Source organism: Arvicola amphibius, chromosome 10 (genome assembly GCF_903992535.2).
Source record: "Arvicola amphibius chromosome 10, mArvAmp1.2, whole genome shotgun sequence".
NCBI classification, from domain to species: Eukaryota; Metazoa; Chordata; class Mammalia; order Rodentia; family Cricetidae; genus Arvicola; species Arvicola amphibius.
In genome coordinates, this window is record NC_052056.1 from 98,837,971 (window position 1) to 98,853,968 (window position 15,998).

Genomic DNA, 15,998 nt, shown 5'->3' on the forward strand with positions numbered 1-15,998 from the left:
TGGTGGGCTTGCAGCTGAATAATTCCGAGAGCTAGGGTGTGGCCCTATATAAACTTCCCTGGAACATAATAAAAAGTGGCATTCTTGTTTCAAGGATGACCCCTGTCTCTGTCTCTTGTGTTTTAATCTCCAGCCCCTTGCCTGACTCACGAACCATCCCATGGTGTACAGGCTGAATGGTACACCTACCAAGAACTGGTGGTACCTCCCACCTAACAATTAAAAACACTTGGGCTCACTCCTGGGCACAGTACTATATACAGTACTGTGGTTCCTAACACAGGCACACATGATGTCCTGCCTTAGACTCCACCACAGCCCCACTGGAAGAAAGCTTCTATCTCCAGGGGACCATGGCCAGAGGTACACAAAGCCTCCAAGTCACACAAGGAAGCCTCTTTAAAATAATGTACTGTATGAAGGTCCAAAAATGTGAGCCTATTTCCATGCTGACCAAAGGTCAGAGGGTTGGAACTTACCTCTCGTTCCTTCAAGGTTATTGTGCTTCTACCGAAAACAAAGATCCCACCTAAATGTAGAGCAGAGAGTTCTGCTATCTAGGTTACTGTCAACAGGTATGGCTAATAGCCAGACCTTGTACTTCAGGAATAGAGAAGTAGATATGTTCCTACCTCAAACAAAAGTTTAAGGATCCAACTAAGTTCCAGTTCCCTTAAGGAGATAACTTTGTATTCCACCCAGGCAGTTGTTTGCCTACAGAATGTTTTGGCCTAGGGTATGAGCATGAACTTGTTTTGTTTCTAGCCTGCAACCTTCATTGAAATGTTCATTTCTTATATTATGTTAATGTAGTTTTTTTGTCATACTCCTACCTTTTGGGGTCAGGGGTATTTTAAACAGTTGGAAATTAAATGCGGACAAATTTCAGTACTCACTGGAATTCCTTCCTGGTACTATTCCATGTTTCTCCGTTTTATTATTTTCACTCGCCTCTTCCTATTCTTTTACTCCATTCCTAAATCCCCACACCTCTACCCTGGCAAGAGGTATTTTTGTCAAGGCTGGTCCCCAAACAGCCCAGCCTGTACTACAGAAAGAAACCTTGCTCTGTCAATCATAAACAAATCCACTCTGGACATTCAAACAAGGAACAGGAGACAGGAAGAAAACACAGGGTTAAGGAATAAAAATCCAGGTATGGGCTCCACACTGGGGAGGCTGACGACGGGAAGATTGCCTCCAGTGTAATCCCAAGCTGGGCCAGCCTAAGTGTGCAAACAGGTTTCAAACAAAAAATAGAATACAGCAAGAGTTTAAGGCCCCAGAATTTCCCCAGGACAGGACCCTGAGGGACACACTTACTGAGCCACTGAAGAGAGGAAGATTTTGAGGAGCACATCTCTGAGAAGGGTGGATGCCGTGCCACCAGGTTGATGAAGCGCTTCAGGGCCCTCCGGCGGCCCTCGATGAACTCCCTGTCGGCTGGAGGAGAGTACAGGGTTACTATGGAGTCTGCGAGCCCTGCTCAGAGTCAGCTTCTGAGGCTAAGAACAGAGGGCAGCAGAGCTCCACCTCCAAGGCCCCAAGCATGCATAGGTGCAGGAATGGCCAAGACTGTCCGTTTCAATGGAGAACACTGGGAGGTTGGGTGCCACACACATCTCTGTTTCCTAGGCACTTGGGAGACTGAGGCAAGAAACTATAGCAAGATGGAACACAGCCAGAGCTACAGTGTCTGAGGTCAGGCCTGGACTGCAGAGCTCACACAAAAAGCAGTCTGGAAACCAGTGTAACTTCACACCAGCCACCATATACCACAGGCAACTTAGGAGAATGTGGTAAAACATCACGAGAAGCACACAGCTTTATCATGGCTGATGATGCAGCTCAGCTTCCCTGCACTCATAGCGTAGAAGTTTGTTATTATTAGGGCAGGCATGGTGGCAAGCAGGCCTTAATTTCAGCACTTAAGAAGCTGAGGCAGGAAGACTGTGCTCTCAGAGAGTTCCAGGATTATCCAAGTTACAAGTTACTTTAACACAATACCAAAAGTCAGGTGTGGTGACACATGATAATACCAACACTCAGGAGCAGAGAACAGCTAGTCTTAACGTTAAGTTTTAAAGGAAACAAAATGAGATAAGGCCCACACCCATACCCACCACCATCCCAAGCCCTCTAAGTGTCCACAAGGCCGGGCTCCAATGCCAAGTCAGGTGACAATGTTTGCCTAGAGTTCTGTCAATCACAGGCACTACGACCTGGTGGATTCAGGCAAGGGTCCTTCCCTGGCAGCTCACTGGTTACTGAGGAGCACAGCTTCCCAGAGGTACAGAGGGCTGGGAAGGAGCAGGCCACCAGAAACCGGAGCCACCAGCAGGTATAAGATGTATACATGTTTTATATCCACATTGAGGAGGTTCACTACATAAAACCCAACCAAGTTCCTCCCTGTGCAGAGTCAATTGCACTAGAAAGGTAGGGAAATGGGGAAAGTGAACTGGCAGTCACTGTGCCTTGTCTAGGCATAAAGTCTTACTTTTCTGTTGTAGAGACAGGGTCTGGTATAGCTCAGACTGGCCTGGAACTCAAGATCCTCCTGCATCAACCACCATGAGTGGCCTACTCATTTAACGGTTGATTACTGTCAGCTTGATTGATAGGATCTGGAATAACCTAGGAGATCAGTTCTAGACAGGTCTGTGAGGAAGTTTCTAGATAAGATTCATTGGAGGGAGAAGACACACCCTAAAGGTGACCAGAACTCTGCCCTGGTCTGAGGGTGAGAAAAAGAGCTGAGACCTCCACCTCTCCTTTCCTGACTATGCATGCAATGTAACCAGCTGCCTTATGAGCGCTCCGCAGACTGCACCATCCTTCCTCACATTGCCTTTGTTGGGCATTCTGTTATAGCAACAAGAAAAGCAATACAAGCTCGGTGTGATGGCTCATACCTTTAATCCCAGCACTCGGGTGGCAGAGGCAGGTGGAACTCTGTTAGTTCCAGGCCAACCAGTGCTACACCCAGAAACCCTGTCTTGAAAAACCAAGAGGGAGAGAAGGAGGGGAGAGAGAAGCAATACACAGGCCAATCAATCAAGTTTTAGTAGGGTTCTGAGGTCATTGCGGTTCACAAGTAAGATCCTGTGATGGCTGGCACCCTACAAAAAGCAAGTCAGATACTAGTAATCCCATAGACAGCCTAAAGCACCCTGCCAAACAACACTGGGGCCAGAAAGGACCTGAGGCTGGCCACTCTCCTCCAGAACAGGACTAAGCCACAGCTATTACCCCAGAACAACCAAAGCTCGTGTATACTGCAGCCCTGTTGCAAGCCCCTCCTAGACCATAAGCAGCAGCATCCTGGGCTACAAGAGGCCCACCCAGCACCATGCCACTTAGGAGGGCAGCTTGCTCCCACTTCTCTGGCCTCCCTGAACCCTGACTTACCTCCCAGCACTCTCTTGGGCGGAAGGGCTGGCACCATGCGGTATGGGAACTTGTGAAGCAGCACTTCATGGAAGACCACAAAGTCATTGTAGCGTCTGTACACAGAGGACTTGAAACGCTACAAAACAAAGGGAGCACAGCAAGCAGGACATCAGCAACCACACCATTTCTTCTAGGCAGGAGCTCTACCACTGAGCCACACCTAAGCCCCTCAGTGGGGGATTCTAGGCAGCTGCTCTACCACTGAGCCACACACCCCAGCCCTTCACTGGGGGATTCTAGGTAGGTGCTCTACCACTGAGCCACACCCCAGCCCCTCACTGGGGGATTCTAGGCAGGGGGCTCTACCACTGAGCCACACCCCAGCCCCTCAGTGGGGGAGTCTAGGCAGGTGCTCTACCACTGAGCCACACCCAGCCCCTCAGTGGGGGATTCTAGGCAGGGGCTCTGCCACTAGGCCACACCCCAGCCCCTCACTGGGGGATTCTAGGCAGGGGCTCTACCACTGAGCCACACCCCAGCCCCTCACTGGGGGAGTCTAGGCAGGTGCTCTACCACTGAGCCACACCCAGCCCCTCAGTGGGGGATTCTAGGCAGGGGCTCTGCCACTAGGCCACACCCCAGCCCCTCACTGGGAGATTCTAGGCAGGGGCTCTACCACTGAGCCACACCCCAGCCCCTCAGTGGGGGAGTCTAGGCAGCTGTTCTACCACTGAGCCACACACCAGCCCTTCACTGGGGGATTCTAGGTAGGTGCTCTACCACTGAGCCATAGCCCAGCCCCTCACTGGGGGATTCTAGGCAGGGGCTCTGCCACTGGGCCACACCCCAGCCCCTCCCTGGGGGATTCTAGGCAGCTGCTCTACCACTGAGCCAAACCCCAGCCCCTCACTGGGGGAATCTAGGCAGGTGCTCTACCACTGAGTCATACCCCAGCCCCTCACTGGGGGTTTCTCAGCAGGTGCTCTACCACTGAGCTACATCCCCATCCCTCTTTTTACTTTTTGAAATCAGGTCCCACTAAGCTGCCCAGGCTAGCCTTGACCACACATTGTACTCCAAGCTTCCCCAAGTTTTTGCCAAAAGTAAAAGTTTTACAATTCTATATAGAAATACAAATTATAACATTTAGATAGCACTTTGCCATGATGAGACTTCTTCACTTCTTTGATGGGAATCATCCTGCTCTTAAAAAGTAAATCATGAGGCTGAGGAGATGGCCAGATAGGTACAGTGCTCACTACACAAGCGTAAGGACCTGAATTCAGACCTCTAGCATCCATGAAAAAGCAGGAAGGTGGCACACACCTGTGACCCTACCACTGAGAAGTAGAAACAGATCCCAACAAGGAAAGAAAAAAACAAAAAACATAGGAAAAAAAACCCTGCAATTCCCACATTTTGTTTACCTGGCCCAGGAGTAAGGGCTGCTTCACTGCAGCTAAGAGTCCCTTCCCAGGTTCTCACAGCTTACACTGTGGCAAGGTAAGACCACAGGGTGGCAGATGGATCTGCTGTCCCCGAGGAGGCCCAGCTCAACTCGGCAAGCCCAAGCACAGTTTGACTGCTGGTGAGCAAAGGCCCTGCGAGTCCTGACTTTACAGAGCAGAGAGTCATTCCTATCATCCCAGACTTGGAAGGCAGAGAGAAGACTTCAGAGTCAGTTGGGGTACCTAGGACTTCCAGACTAGCCTTGGTTACAGACTGCCTCAAAAGAAGGAAGGAGGGAAGGAGGGAAGGAGGGGAGAAGGGAGGGAGGAAGGGAGAGAAGGAAGGAAGGAAGGGAAGAAGGAAGGAAGGAAGGAAGGAAGGAAGGAAGGAAGGAAGGAAGGAAGGAAGGAAGGAGGAAGGAAGGAAGGGAAGAAAGGAAGGAGATGCGGAGGGAGGATGACAGATATGGCAGACATCTGTGACAGGAAGGACACCTGCACACTGGGCCTTTGCCCCAAGATGAGATACTCACTGCTTTTCAGACTAAGCCTGGCACAGCTAGGGCCGTGCGTTCTCAGAAGGGTGTGGGCCCTGTACTGTTCCTACAAGTCTCTCACGTACTGAAGACAGTGTTAACCACGAACTACTCTATCACAGGACAGGTGGCAAAACGCTCCCAAATCCATCCTACCTGGGGCAAGACAGCCAAAAAACAAAAACAAAACAAAACAACAACAAAAACAAAAACAAACAAACAAACAAACCACATGGATGAAGGCACAAAATGACCAAGATAGGCAAAGCCCTGGAGACACCACATGCGGATCACCAAGACCATCACAGCAGAGCTGTGTCTGATGAACCCAGACATTAGTGTGCCTGAGAGCAGGAAGGTGGCATCACCAAAGAGGTGAAGGGCATGAGCTGGTCCTCCTATGTAAACAGAAGGCAGGGTAGGGGCCCAGATTACCCAAGGATGATGTTCTAATTGTCAGAGAATTTCCCACACTGCCAACCAGCACAGGCATGAACTCTGGAGTCAAAAAGACTGTAGCTAGGCATGGTGGCAAATGTCTTTAATCCCAGTATTTGGGGAATATCTGCAGACGCAGGCAGATCTCTGATAGTTCAAAGCCTATCTCAAAAAAAAAAAAAAAATTCTACAAGCCAGGTCTGGTAATGCAGGCCTATAATCTGAAAACTCAGGAGGCCAGGGCACTAGGATTGCTATGAGTTCAAAGCCAGCTAGGGTTATATAGCAAGATCCTGTCAAAAAAAAAATAAAAAAACAGACACAGAGAGATATTAAGATTCATAAGAAAAAAGATTTCACTCAAAAGAATTGACCTGATAGAGATCCAGTTGAGCTGGAAACCAGCTTCTGGCACCAGCAGGTATTCAGAAGTTGTCTGGCCAGCTCAACTGTGTCATCAGGTGTTGGGTCACACTGTAGAGCCAGCCAGACGGCTCTCCCACCACCCTGTCCCAGGTTGGTCTGGGGCTCTCCCCTGAAGCACGATGTCAAGTCTCAGTTACCTGGCTGGAAACCTCATACTCCACATGCTTGAGGAACAGGCCCTTCTTCTCAGGGATGAGCTCTACCTGCACCGTGTCCCTGGCCAGCAACTCCTGCAGGGTGTAGGACAGCAGCAACGGGTTCCCCTGCGGCATCTGCATTCGCCCAGGGTCCAGGTCCCGCTGCTCAGTGACCTGGGATGTTCGTGGGCCTGAGGAAGACAAGATAAAGACAGGTAACGACAGCTGCTCAGGGAGTAGGGCCTCCCTGTATCCTGTGCTGGCTCAGCAAATGGACTCTGGCCACAGCCACAGAGCCACACCAGACCCACCCCCTTCCCCAGGGTACAACACCCAGAAGAAACCCTACTAGGAGGCTTCATCTGTGTGAATGGATAAGTCCATGGAGAACTATTAAAGAGCAGTTAGGGAGGAAGGGAATGCTTGAAATTTAACAACAATTTATAAATTGTTTAATTTATAAATTGCTTAATTTATAAATTGTAAAACAAACAATTATAAATTGTATAAATTGTTATAAATTCTCCAAAAATGTACAGAGGTCACAAAGCACACAGAGAAATGCTGCACATCATTACCACCAGGAAAAAAGACACCACTACCATGATGGTGCCAGTAAACCCATGTCTGTGTACAAGTATGTAGAGGCCATAGGTCAGTCTCACATGTTATCCTTTCTGCCATCTACATCATCTTTTAAAATAGGTATATATGTTTGCCTTCATGTATGTCTAGTAGGTTCATGCAGTGCCCATGGGAGCCAGAAGAGGGTATTGGATGCCCTGGACTTGGTGTTAACAGACAGTTATTAGGTGTAGTGCTGGGAATTGAACCTTGGGTCTGCTGGGAGAGCAGCCAATGCTCTAAACTGCTGAGACATCTTTCTGGTCCCCTCTTTTTTTTTTCCCCAGACAGGGTCTTGTGGGAAGCCAAGGATACTCTGAATGAATATGTAAGTGAAGACCTGACTGAATGTGTATTGGTGACATGGCACAGCCATGAGGGATACCAATGCCATAGGACCATGGGAATTAGCAAAATCTTCCTCCTGCTCAGAGGCATGGCAAAGCTTCTTCTGGTCCAAGTACAAGTGTTTACAAACCAATGGTCAGTATGTGCAAAAACTACAACTGCAACCTGAGACTGCTCTCCTACAGACCTATTAGCTAACCTCCTACTGTGCTGAAGTTCCAAGTTGTTGTGTAGCTGGTGCTGCTTCACCAGAGCAAGCATAACAAACCCACCCCAGCTGTATGTGCATCTATGTCCGTCCTTTTTCCATTCCCTCTGCCCCAGTCAGAGTTCTAGGAGCAAGCCATGATAGACAGGAGTCTCTTACTTTACCCGGAATGTATCAATTCAACAAAGTTGGGAAAGTAGGAAACCCCCTTCATCTAGGAACCCTCCTGTCTCTGCCTCCTCAACGTCACTATGCCTGGTCTTTTATGTGGGGTCTGGGAGGCAAACCTCAGGTCCGTGAACCTGTGTGGCAAGCACTTTACCAAGTGATTCAGCTCCCTGCCACCAAGAATGCCAAACTGGATTTTTTGGAGATTCTCTGAGAGGGTGGGGTTTGGAGAGAAAGAAAATGGGGCTTTTGCAGGAGCAAGCTGGAGCATCCAGCCAAACATCTATGACCGACACAGTTGGGGCACATGGCAGTAGACAGGCAGGCACAACACTGGAGCAGTAGCTAAGAGCTTATATCTCGATCTACAAGCATGAAGCAGAACAGAGCTAAACCTCCAAGCCACAACTTCTCCAACAAGGCCACACCTCCTAGTCCTTCTCAAATAGTTCCACCAACTAGGGACCGAATATTCGAGTATACAAGTTTATAGAGCCATTCCCATTCAAATCACCACAGTGTCCATTCTTAGAACTTCCTGGTGCAAGCTGGGCAGTGGTGGTACACACCTTTAATCCCAGCACTCACGGAAGCAGAGGCAGATGGATCTTTGTGAGTTCGAGGCCAGCCTGCTCTACAGAGTGAGTTCTAGGACAGCCAGAGATACACAGAGAAATCCTGTCTCAAAAAACCAAAATAATAAAAATAACAATTCCCTGGTGCATGAGTTTAGAAGACCAGGAAACCCTAATGTCAGATCAACAGCCAACTTTTTATCTAAACCATAGTTGTCAAAAGACAAACACACAATGGTATATGCCTTGTTCTTCCAGGAGGTAGAGGCAGGAGGGTCAGGAACTCAAGGCAAGAGAAAATGAAAGAGACTGACCAGGCTGATGTAGGCAGGATAGAATGGTGCACCCTGGTAATTCTAGCAGTAAGAGGCTGAGGCAGGAGGGTCCTGATCTCCAGGCCAGCCTGGTCTACACAAAAAATAAAACGATAAAAACAAAATCCCAAAATCTGGGAGGTAGAGGCAGAATAACCACAGCCTGCCTTTAGTCTAAGGCCAGTCTGGGATACAGCATGATGCTCAATCTCAAAACATGCTACCTGCTAAAATCACTAATGTAATATAAATGACATAGGGACAGAAAAATGAACAGAGCTGGAAGAAGGATAATAAACAGAGGGGTAACAGAGATTTCTATTAAGAAATATTTGTTCAAGACATGGCTTCACTACCTTACCCCTGGCTGGCAGGAACTCAAAACACAGACCAGTCTAGCCTCAACAAATATCTCCTGCCTCGGCTCCCAGGCACTAGAATCACAGTTGTGTGCTTTTCCAAAAAAAAAAAAAAAAAAAAAAAAAAAAAGGCATTTTTTTATTGTAAGATTTCCCCAGAGATTAAGGTAAGACAGTCCTCTACACAGCCTGAAATCTCACTAATGATTACCAAAGGGTCACATGCGCGTGAAGAATGTGAACTTTGCACACAGGAGAACCTAAAAGGCAGATCTCAACAGCACAAACGGCACTTCCACCCTAGCTTCTAACACCCTGGAAAGACAGATGTGGGGGTGTACACATGTAACCCTGAGTGCCCTCAGGATTTAAGAGAACAAAGGAGCAGAGTCCTTCATCAGTCTGGGTTACACAGACCCTGTCTCAAAAATTAAGGAGAGGGACTCATAAGATGGCTCAACAGGTTATGGTGCCACCAAGCTTGATGACCTAAGTGGTAAAAGGGGGAACCAACTCCCTCAAGTCCTCCTGACTTCCACAAGCATACTGTGGCTGGTGCACACACCCCAACCTAAACAATGAAGACTAAAAAGCTAAACATATGTGTGTGTATACATGCATACACATATATATGTATATGAATAAAGAAAGAGGCTGGAGGAAAGGCCAGTCAGTACTTATCATGTACACACAAGGACCTAACTTATCCCCAGCACCCACGACTCCAGGCTAGGCGTGATGGCACACACTAATAATCCCAATACTGGAGGCAGAGACAGGAGGATAGCTGGGATTGTTGACCAGCTGGCCTAACCTAGCCTAATAATCCAGTTTTAGGTTAATGAGAAACCCTGTGTTGGGGAATATTATTTTCAGATGTGTGATTCTTGTTTATGCTTCATTTGTCTAACTCTGTGAAGCTGTGTTACTGTGCCTGTTTGAATCACCTGATGGTCCTAATAAAGAGATGCACAGTCAATAGTGAGGCAGGACTAAGGATAGGCAGGGCTGAGGCAGAGAATACAAATAGAAGGAGAAATCTAGGAGGAAAAAAAGCAAGAGGACAAGGAGAGGAAGACACCAGGGGTCAGCCACCCAGCTACACAGCAAGCCATGGAGAAAGAAGTGAAGAAAGGTATAGGGAAATAGAGAAAAGATAAAAGATAGTCGGGATAATTTAAGAAAAGCTGGCAAGAAACAAGCCAAGCTTAGGCTGGGCATTCATAACTAAGAATAAGCCTCCGTGTGTGATTTGTTTGGGAGCTGGGTGGTGGGCCCCCCAAAAGCTAAAAGAGCTAAAAAATCACACAACAACCCTGTCTCAAAGGCAGTAAACAGTGTTTCTAAAGGTGACACACCTGAGGTTCTTCACCGGCACACAGGCTTGCTCACTCACACACACTCACACTCATATCCACAATCACAAGGACGGACACACACACACACACACACACACACACACACACACACTCATTTAAAGGAAAAAAAAAGAATACTGAGAGAGCCCATGTTCCAAAAACAAGCTGGTTGGGGCTGGAGAGATGGCTGTGCACTTAAGAACACTTGCTGTTCTTGCAGAGGACACCAACCGGTTCAGTTCCTAGCACACATACATGGTGGTCACAACCCAATTTAACTCCAATTCCAGGAGATTGGATGCCCTCTTCTGGCCTCTGCATGGTGCACATACATACATGCAGGCAGAACACTGATATACAGGTAGGCAGGTAGAAAGGAAGGAAGGAAGAGTCAGGCAGTGGTGACACACACCTTTAATCCCAGCACTTTGGAGGCAGAAGCAGGTGAATCTCTTAGATTGAGGCCATCTGGTCTACAGAGTGAGTTCCAGGACATCCATGACTATCCAGAGAAATCCTGTCTTAAATAAACAAACAGGTGAGTGCTGTGGGCTCTCCTTCAGCCAACAGCCTTTAAGATACCAGCACACTTTGGGCATGGGTCTCTCAGCTGCTGGATTCATTTCCTGTTCTCAGCACTGGCAGAGGACTGTGGAGCACTACCCTTCCTGTAACTTTATCCCCAGATAAATAAACCTTTGTTATACTCCATTCCGGGCTATTGTGGAGCTCTTTTGTACACCAACAAGTAAGGAAATAAATAACAGAGTTGGCAGGATGGCTCAGAAGGATAGGCCCATGCCAAACATGACTACTGACTTTGATCCCCAGAACCTACATAAAAGTAGGAGAGAACTGACTCCTGCAAGTTGTCCTCTCACCTCCACATGCAAACATGGAACATACAATAAATAAATATCTGTAAATTTTTCAAGGTGGGAGACTCCAGAAGAATACCACCAACACCCCAGTTGAACTCCTCTGGCATCATCTACACACACACACACACACACACACACACACACACACACACACAAGAGGAAGGAGAGAGAGAGAACCCAAACATTAAAACCACACTAACACGTCTAAGAACCCAAATGTCCTCACAGTTCTCTACTGAAGCACCAACCACAGCACATTATGACCCCAGGTGTTAATTTGCTAAATTCAGGGGCCTGCTAATCATGGTGGAACACTCCTTAATCCCAGCACTGCAGAGGCACAGAAGGGTAGACTTCTGTTGATTTGAAGCCAGCCTGACCTACACAGGGAGTGGCAGAATAGCCAGGACTCCATACTGAAACCCTATCTTTGAGAGGGGAAAAAGTTTAAGGGGTTGGGGTGTGGCTCAGTGGTAGAACACCCTGCCTAGACTTCCCCAGTGAGGGGCAAGAGCTAGTTCCAGGACAGGTTCTAAAACTACAGGGAAACCCTGTCTCAAAAAAACAAAAAACAAACAAACAACAACAACAAAAAAGTTTAAGGGGTCCATATTTTCAAAACTTTTAAAAACTTTTAAAAAAATGTTATTTATTTTATGAATATGTGTGAGGGCCTGCATCGAGTTTATGTGCACTGCGTGAGTGCTGGAGTCCACAGAGGCCAGAAGAGGGTGCTGGATGCCCTGGGACTGGATTTATAGGCAGTTGTGAGTCACTGTGTGGGTCCTCTGCAAGAGCAGTAAGCACTCAATTGTGAGCCATTCTCCAGTCCCTCAAAATCAAATTTAAATGAAAGAAAAAGCACACACCTGTAATCCAGCACCTCCAAGGCAGAGGCAGGAGGAGATCTCTGAGCTAAAGACTACCCAGAGCCACACACTCAGACTCTATCTCAAAACAAACAAACAAAAACAGTTTGTTTTGGACAGCTACAATGTCATGGGTTGGACCACTAGCAGCAGTAAGGACAGAAACAGAAAGGGATATTCTGGATTCTTCGGTATGAGCATCACAGACAGACCTTAGCCCTCTTAGCAAACCGATACCTTCTTCAGTGACACTACCCCAGCATCGCAGAAGTAAACCAGACTAGATGAGAAACAGCCAGGCCCAAAGCTGGAATGCAAAGGCAGGCTCCATATTTCTGCAGGGATGTGGGCCAGTGAGTGACCACCTCTGAGCACAGAATTTATCACCTACAAAATGGACATAAAGAGCCAGGTCAGGAAGCTGGTGAGCTGGCTCAGCAGGCAAAAGCACTTGCTACCAATTCTGACCATCTTAGTTTGATCCCTAGGAGTCAGCTCCCACAAGCTGGTCTGATTGCCACGTGTGCACCATGGCACATGTATTCCCCCAACCACAAATAAAGGGATAAATGTAATGAAAAAGAATTTCCAAGAGGTAAGCACAGTGACACATGCCTAATAGTCCCAGCACTCAGAAAGCAGAGAAGGAGGATTCAGATTTTGAGGACAAATTGATCATAGAGCAAGACCCAATTTCAACACACACACAAAGACAGAGATGCCCTTACCCCCCAGCGGGCCTGTACCACCTCTGCCAAGAACACAGCAAGAATCCTTCCAGTCCTCCAGCGTCCCGGAGACAGGCCCCAACAACCTCACGCTCTCCCTGCTCTAACCATTCTGGAACAAATTGCTTTACTGTGGGGTTCTCAGCTGAAAGGCAGTGCGCCTCGGAATTAAATGACACAGCACAGCTGAAAATAGCTGGTGAAAATAAAACACTCAATAAATGCCACTGACTTCCTTCCAGATTTATTACCCTCCAGTCCAAAAACATTTTATGAAGCCACCAACAAAAACTTGGAAAGTGTTCCCCCAGAAGCCATGACTGGGGCTCTGCCTGCTTCTGAGATGAGCTTCCTGGGACACTCAGTCGGAAAGATCATGAGCTCAAATCCAACCTGGGATAGATACAGTGAACTCAAGGCCAGTCCTGTCTCAAGAAGTAGAAAGTGGCCTGGGAAATGTAGCTCAGGTAGAATGCTAACTTAGAATCCCCCAGTGAGGGACTGGAGGGACACAGCTCGGTGACAAACACCCGCCTCGCATGTATAAAGCCCTCAGTTCAATACTTGGTTCTAAATAAATATCCTCCACAGCAGAGATTTTGTGAGCGCTCACTTCCAATGCTGGAAATACCTTCTAATGACATGGAAGTCTCACAAGCTTCTCCTCTCTAGAGACCTCCCCACTCCAAGAGCATTAGAGCCACCGTAGAAGAGCTAAGCATACACAGGGCTAGCAGGTACAGTGGACCGAATGAGAGTGGCCCCCACAGGCTCATATATTTAAATACTTGGTCCTCAGTTGGTGGAGCTATCTGGGAAGGATTGGAGGGTATAGCCTTATTGGAGGAGACATGTCACTGTGGTGGGCTTTGAGATTTCAAAAGCCCAAGCCATTCCCAGCCAGCCCTCTCTGCCTCATGGTTGTGTCCCAAGATGAAGTGTCAGCTACTGCTCCAGCACCACTCCTTCCGGCCTGCTGCAATGCTCCCCACCATGATCGTCACGAACCCCCCCTCTGAAACCGTAGTCTCCAATCAAATGCTGCTTCTGTAAGTTGCCTTGGTCATGGTTTTTTTGTTATAACAGAAAAGTAACTAAGACAAGGTACAATAAGAGGGAGCCATCCCATCGGCAGTATGAAGCCATGTGCTCCCCCCACACCTGACAAACAGGAAAGGGAAACAGACAACAAGTAAAACTCAAGATGTTGTGGTTCTACAAGTCAGGTACCCACTATGGAGAAAGTAATGACTCCAGACAGGCACTGCAGTTACGCCTGTAATCCCAGCACCTAGGAGGCTAAAACAATGAAATTTATGAGTGCCTGGCTAGCCTGAGCTACAAAATGAATTTGAGGCCAGCCTTGACTACATAGAGACCTTGTCTCAAAAATAACAAAAGTAATAAAACAACACGCAAACGCACGTGCAGTTCTTGTCCCCAAGGGTCTTCCTGCTGAATGTTTATTTAGACACTAACGTGGTAATCGAGGAGTCCAAAAGGCCGGCAGGAGCAAACAGGATCTTCCTTGTAAATGGTGACATAACCCTCTCTGTCCCTTACTGAGGCAACCTTTTTGCAAATGCTGACGGTCAGCACATCAATTCCCGGGCCAGAAGACTTCCTGCAAGATGGACGGTATACACAGGGACAGGCAAGCAGCTCACTGGCAGTCCCCTGCATCTACTGCTGCTAGGAGGCCAAGTCCAGCCCAGCTCAGAACCACAATACTCCAGGAAGACCAATGGAGGGACTGCTAGAGACATCCCCAACTCCACATTTGTAGGACAGACATCCTTCACCACAGAAAGCTCTCTTAGAATCATCACAAGCGCCATGTGGCTGTTTCCTGACCATCACTGTCTTGACACAGAGCAGCTGCCTGACACTCAGCCTACTGACATTGTTCCATGAGGGGAAGAGAGTCTCAAAAAGCTCAGGAATCTTCAGGATCCTCACCAAGGTTCTTCCTCCCCAGGATCCCAAATGCTAAGATTCGGACTTGCTGGTGTAGCCCATGGGTTTTTTGTGCTTCTGTAACTAATCCCAAAAAACTCAACCAATTCAGCAAGCAAGGCTTGGATGGAATCATTTTTTTTGGTCCATCAGTGCCGTCTGGGTTGGGCATGGTGGCACGTGTCTTTAATCCCAGTGATAGAGCCCCTGCCTAGAATCCCCCAGTGAGGGGCTGGGGTGTGGCTCAGTGGGAGAGAACCTGCCTAGGATCCCCCAGTGACGGGCTGGGGTGTGGCTCAGTGGCAGAGCCCCTGCCTAGAATCCCCTAGTGAGGGGATGGGGTGTGGCTCAGTGGTAGAGCCCCTGCCTAGAATCCCCCAGTGAGGGACTGGGGTGTGGCTCAGTGGTAGAGCACTTGTATTGAAGATCTTGAGTTTACTAACAGCCTTGGCCACTATTGGGCCACATGAGGCCCAGTGTAATTTCCTGAGCCTAAATTGAGTTGGTGTGAAGCCTAGTGTAACTTCTGAGCTTAGCTAGAGTTTGGAGACCTGACTCTGACTACCCAACCTAGACCCGCCTCCATCCAGCTACCTCTAGCGTGGCAGAATATTACTGGCCCTTGTTTCTTACTTCACCTTAACCTATCCCAAGCTTCTCCACCCCTATTACAACCCTATATAAGTCCCTGCTTGATACCATTAAATGAGATCCTGTTTTGACAGACTCCAGACTCAGTGGGTGTCCAGGAGGGAGGGCTGAGTCGCAACACTCACTATCATGCTCAGCCCCAGGGAGAGTCCAGTGGGTCTGGCTCTGCCCCAGCTCTTTCTGCCAGAGAACCCGGCAGATTGGTGTCCAATGTGAAGAACTTAGTTCAGTGTGAGGAAGCTCCATTGTGTGAGGAACGCAAGAATTGCAGATGAGCCAATCAGTTTGCGAGTGAGTGTACCCCCATTAAAACTGGGGCAGTTCTTTACTAAACTGCTTTGGAACTTAGTTCAGTGTACCCAACTAAACAAAATACTGCTTTGGAACCTAGTTCAGTATACCTGCCCCTAGACCCCTTTTACAGTGCCCCTTGGCTCTCAAGGGGTCCTTCACCTCCAGACCCCCCCATAAACCCCTTCCCAGCAGTCTCTGCCCCGCAGCTTTGCTGCCAGAGGGACCTGCCCTATAGGGGAGGGAGCATTAGGAGGAGAAGTGGCTGCTTCAGGATTTCGAGGGGAGGT

The 15,998-nt window shown here is 48.2% G+C and overlaps 1 protein-coding gene across 1 annotated transcript in view; it reads right to left on the reverse strand.

Moving 5' to 3' along the window:
• The window catches only part of Snx8 (sorting nexin 8), a 57,948-nt gene that overhangs the window by 16,525 nt on the left and 25,425 nt on the right, over positions 1-15,998 (reverse strand). The window contains 4 exon segments of the mRNA XM_038346669.2: positions 1,332-1,363; positions 1,366-1,443; positions 3,412-3,529; positions 6,379-6,569. Coding sequence (XP_038202597.1) covers positions 1,332-1,363; positions 1,366-1,443; positions 3,412-3,529; positions 6,379-6,569 — 419 coding nt within the window.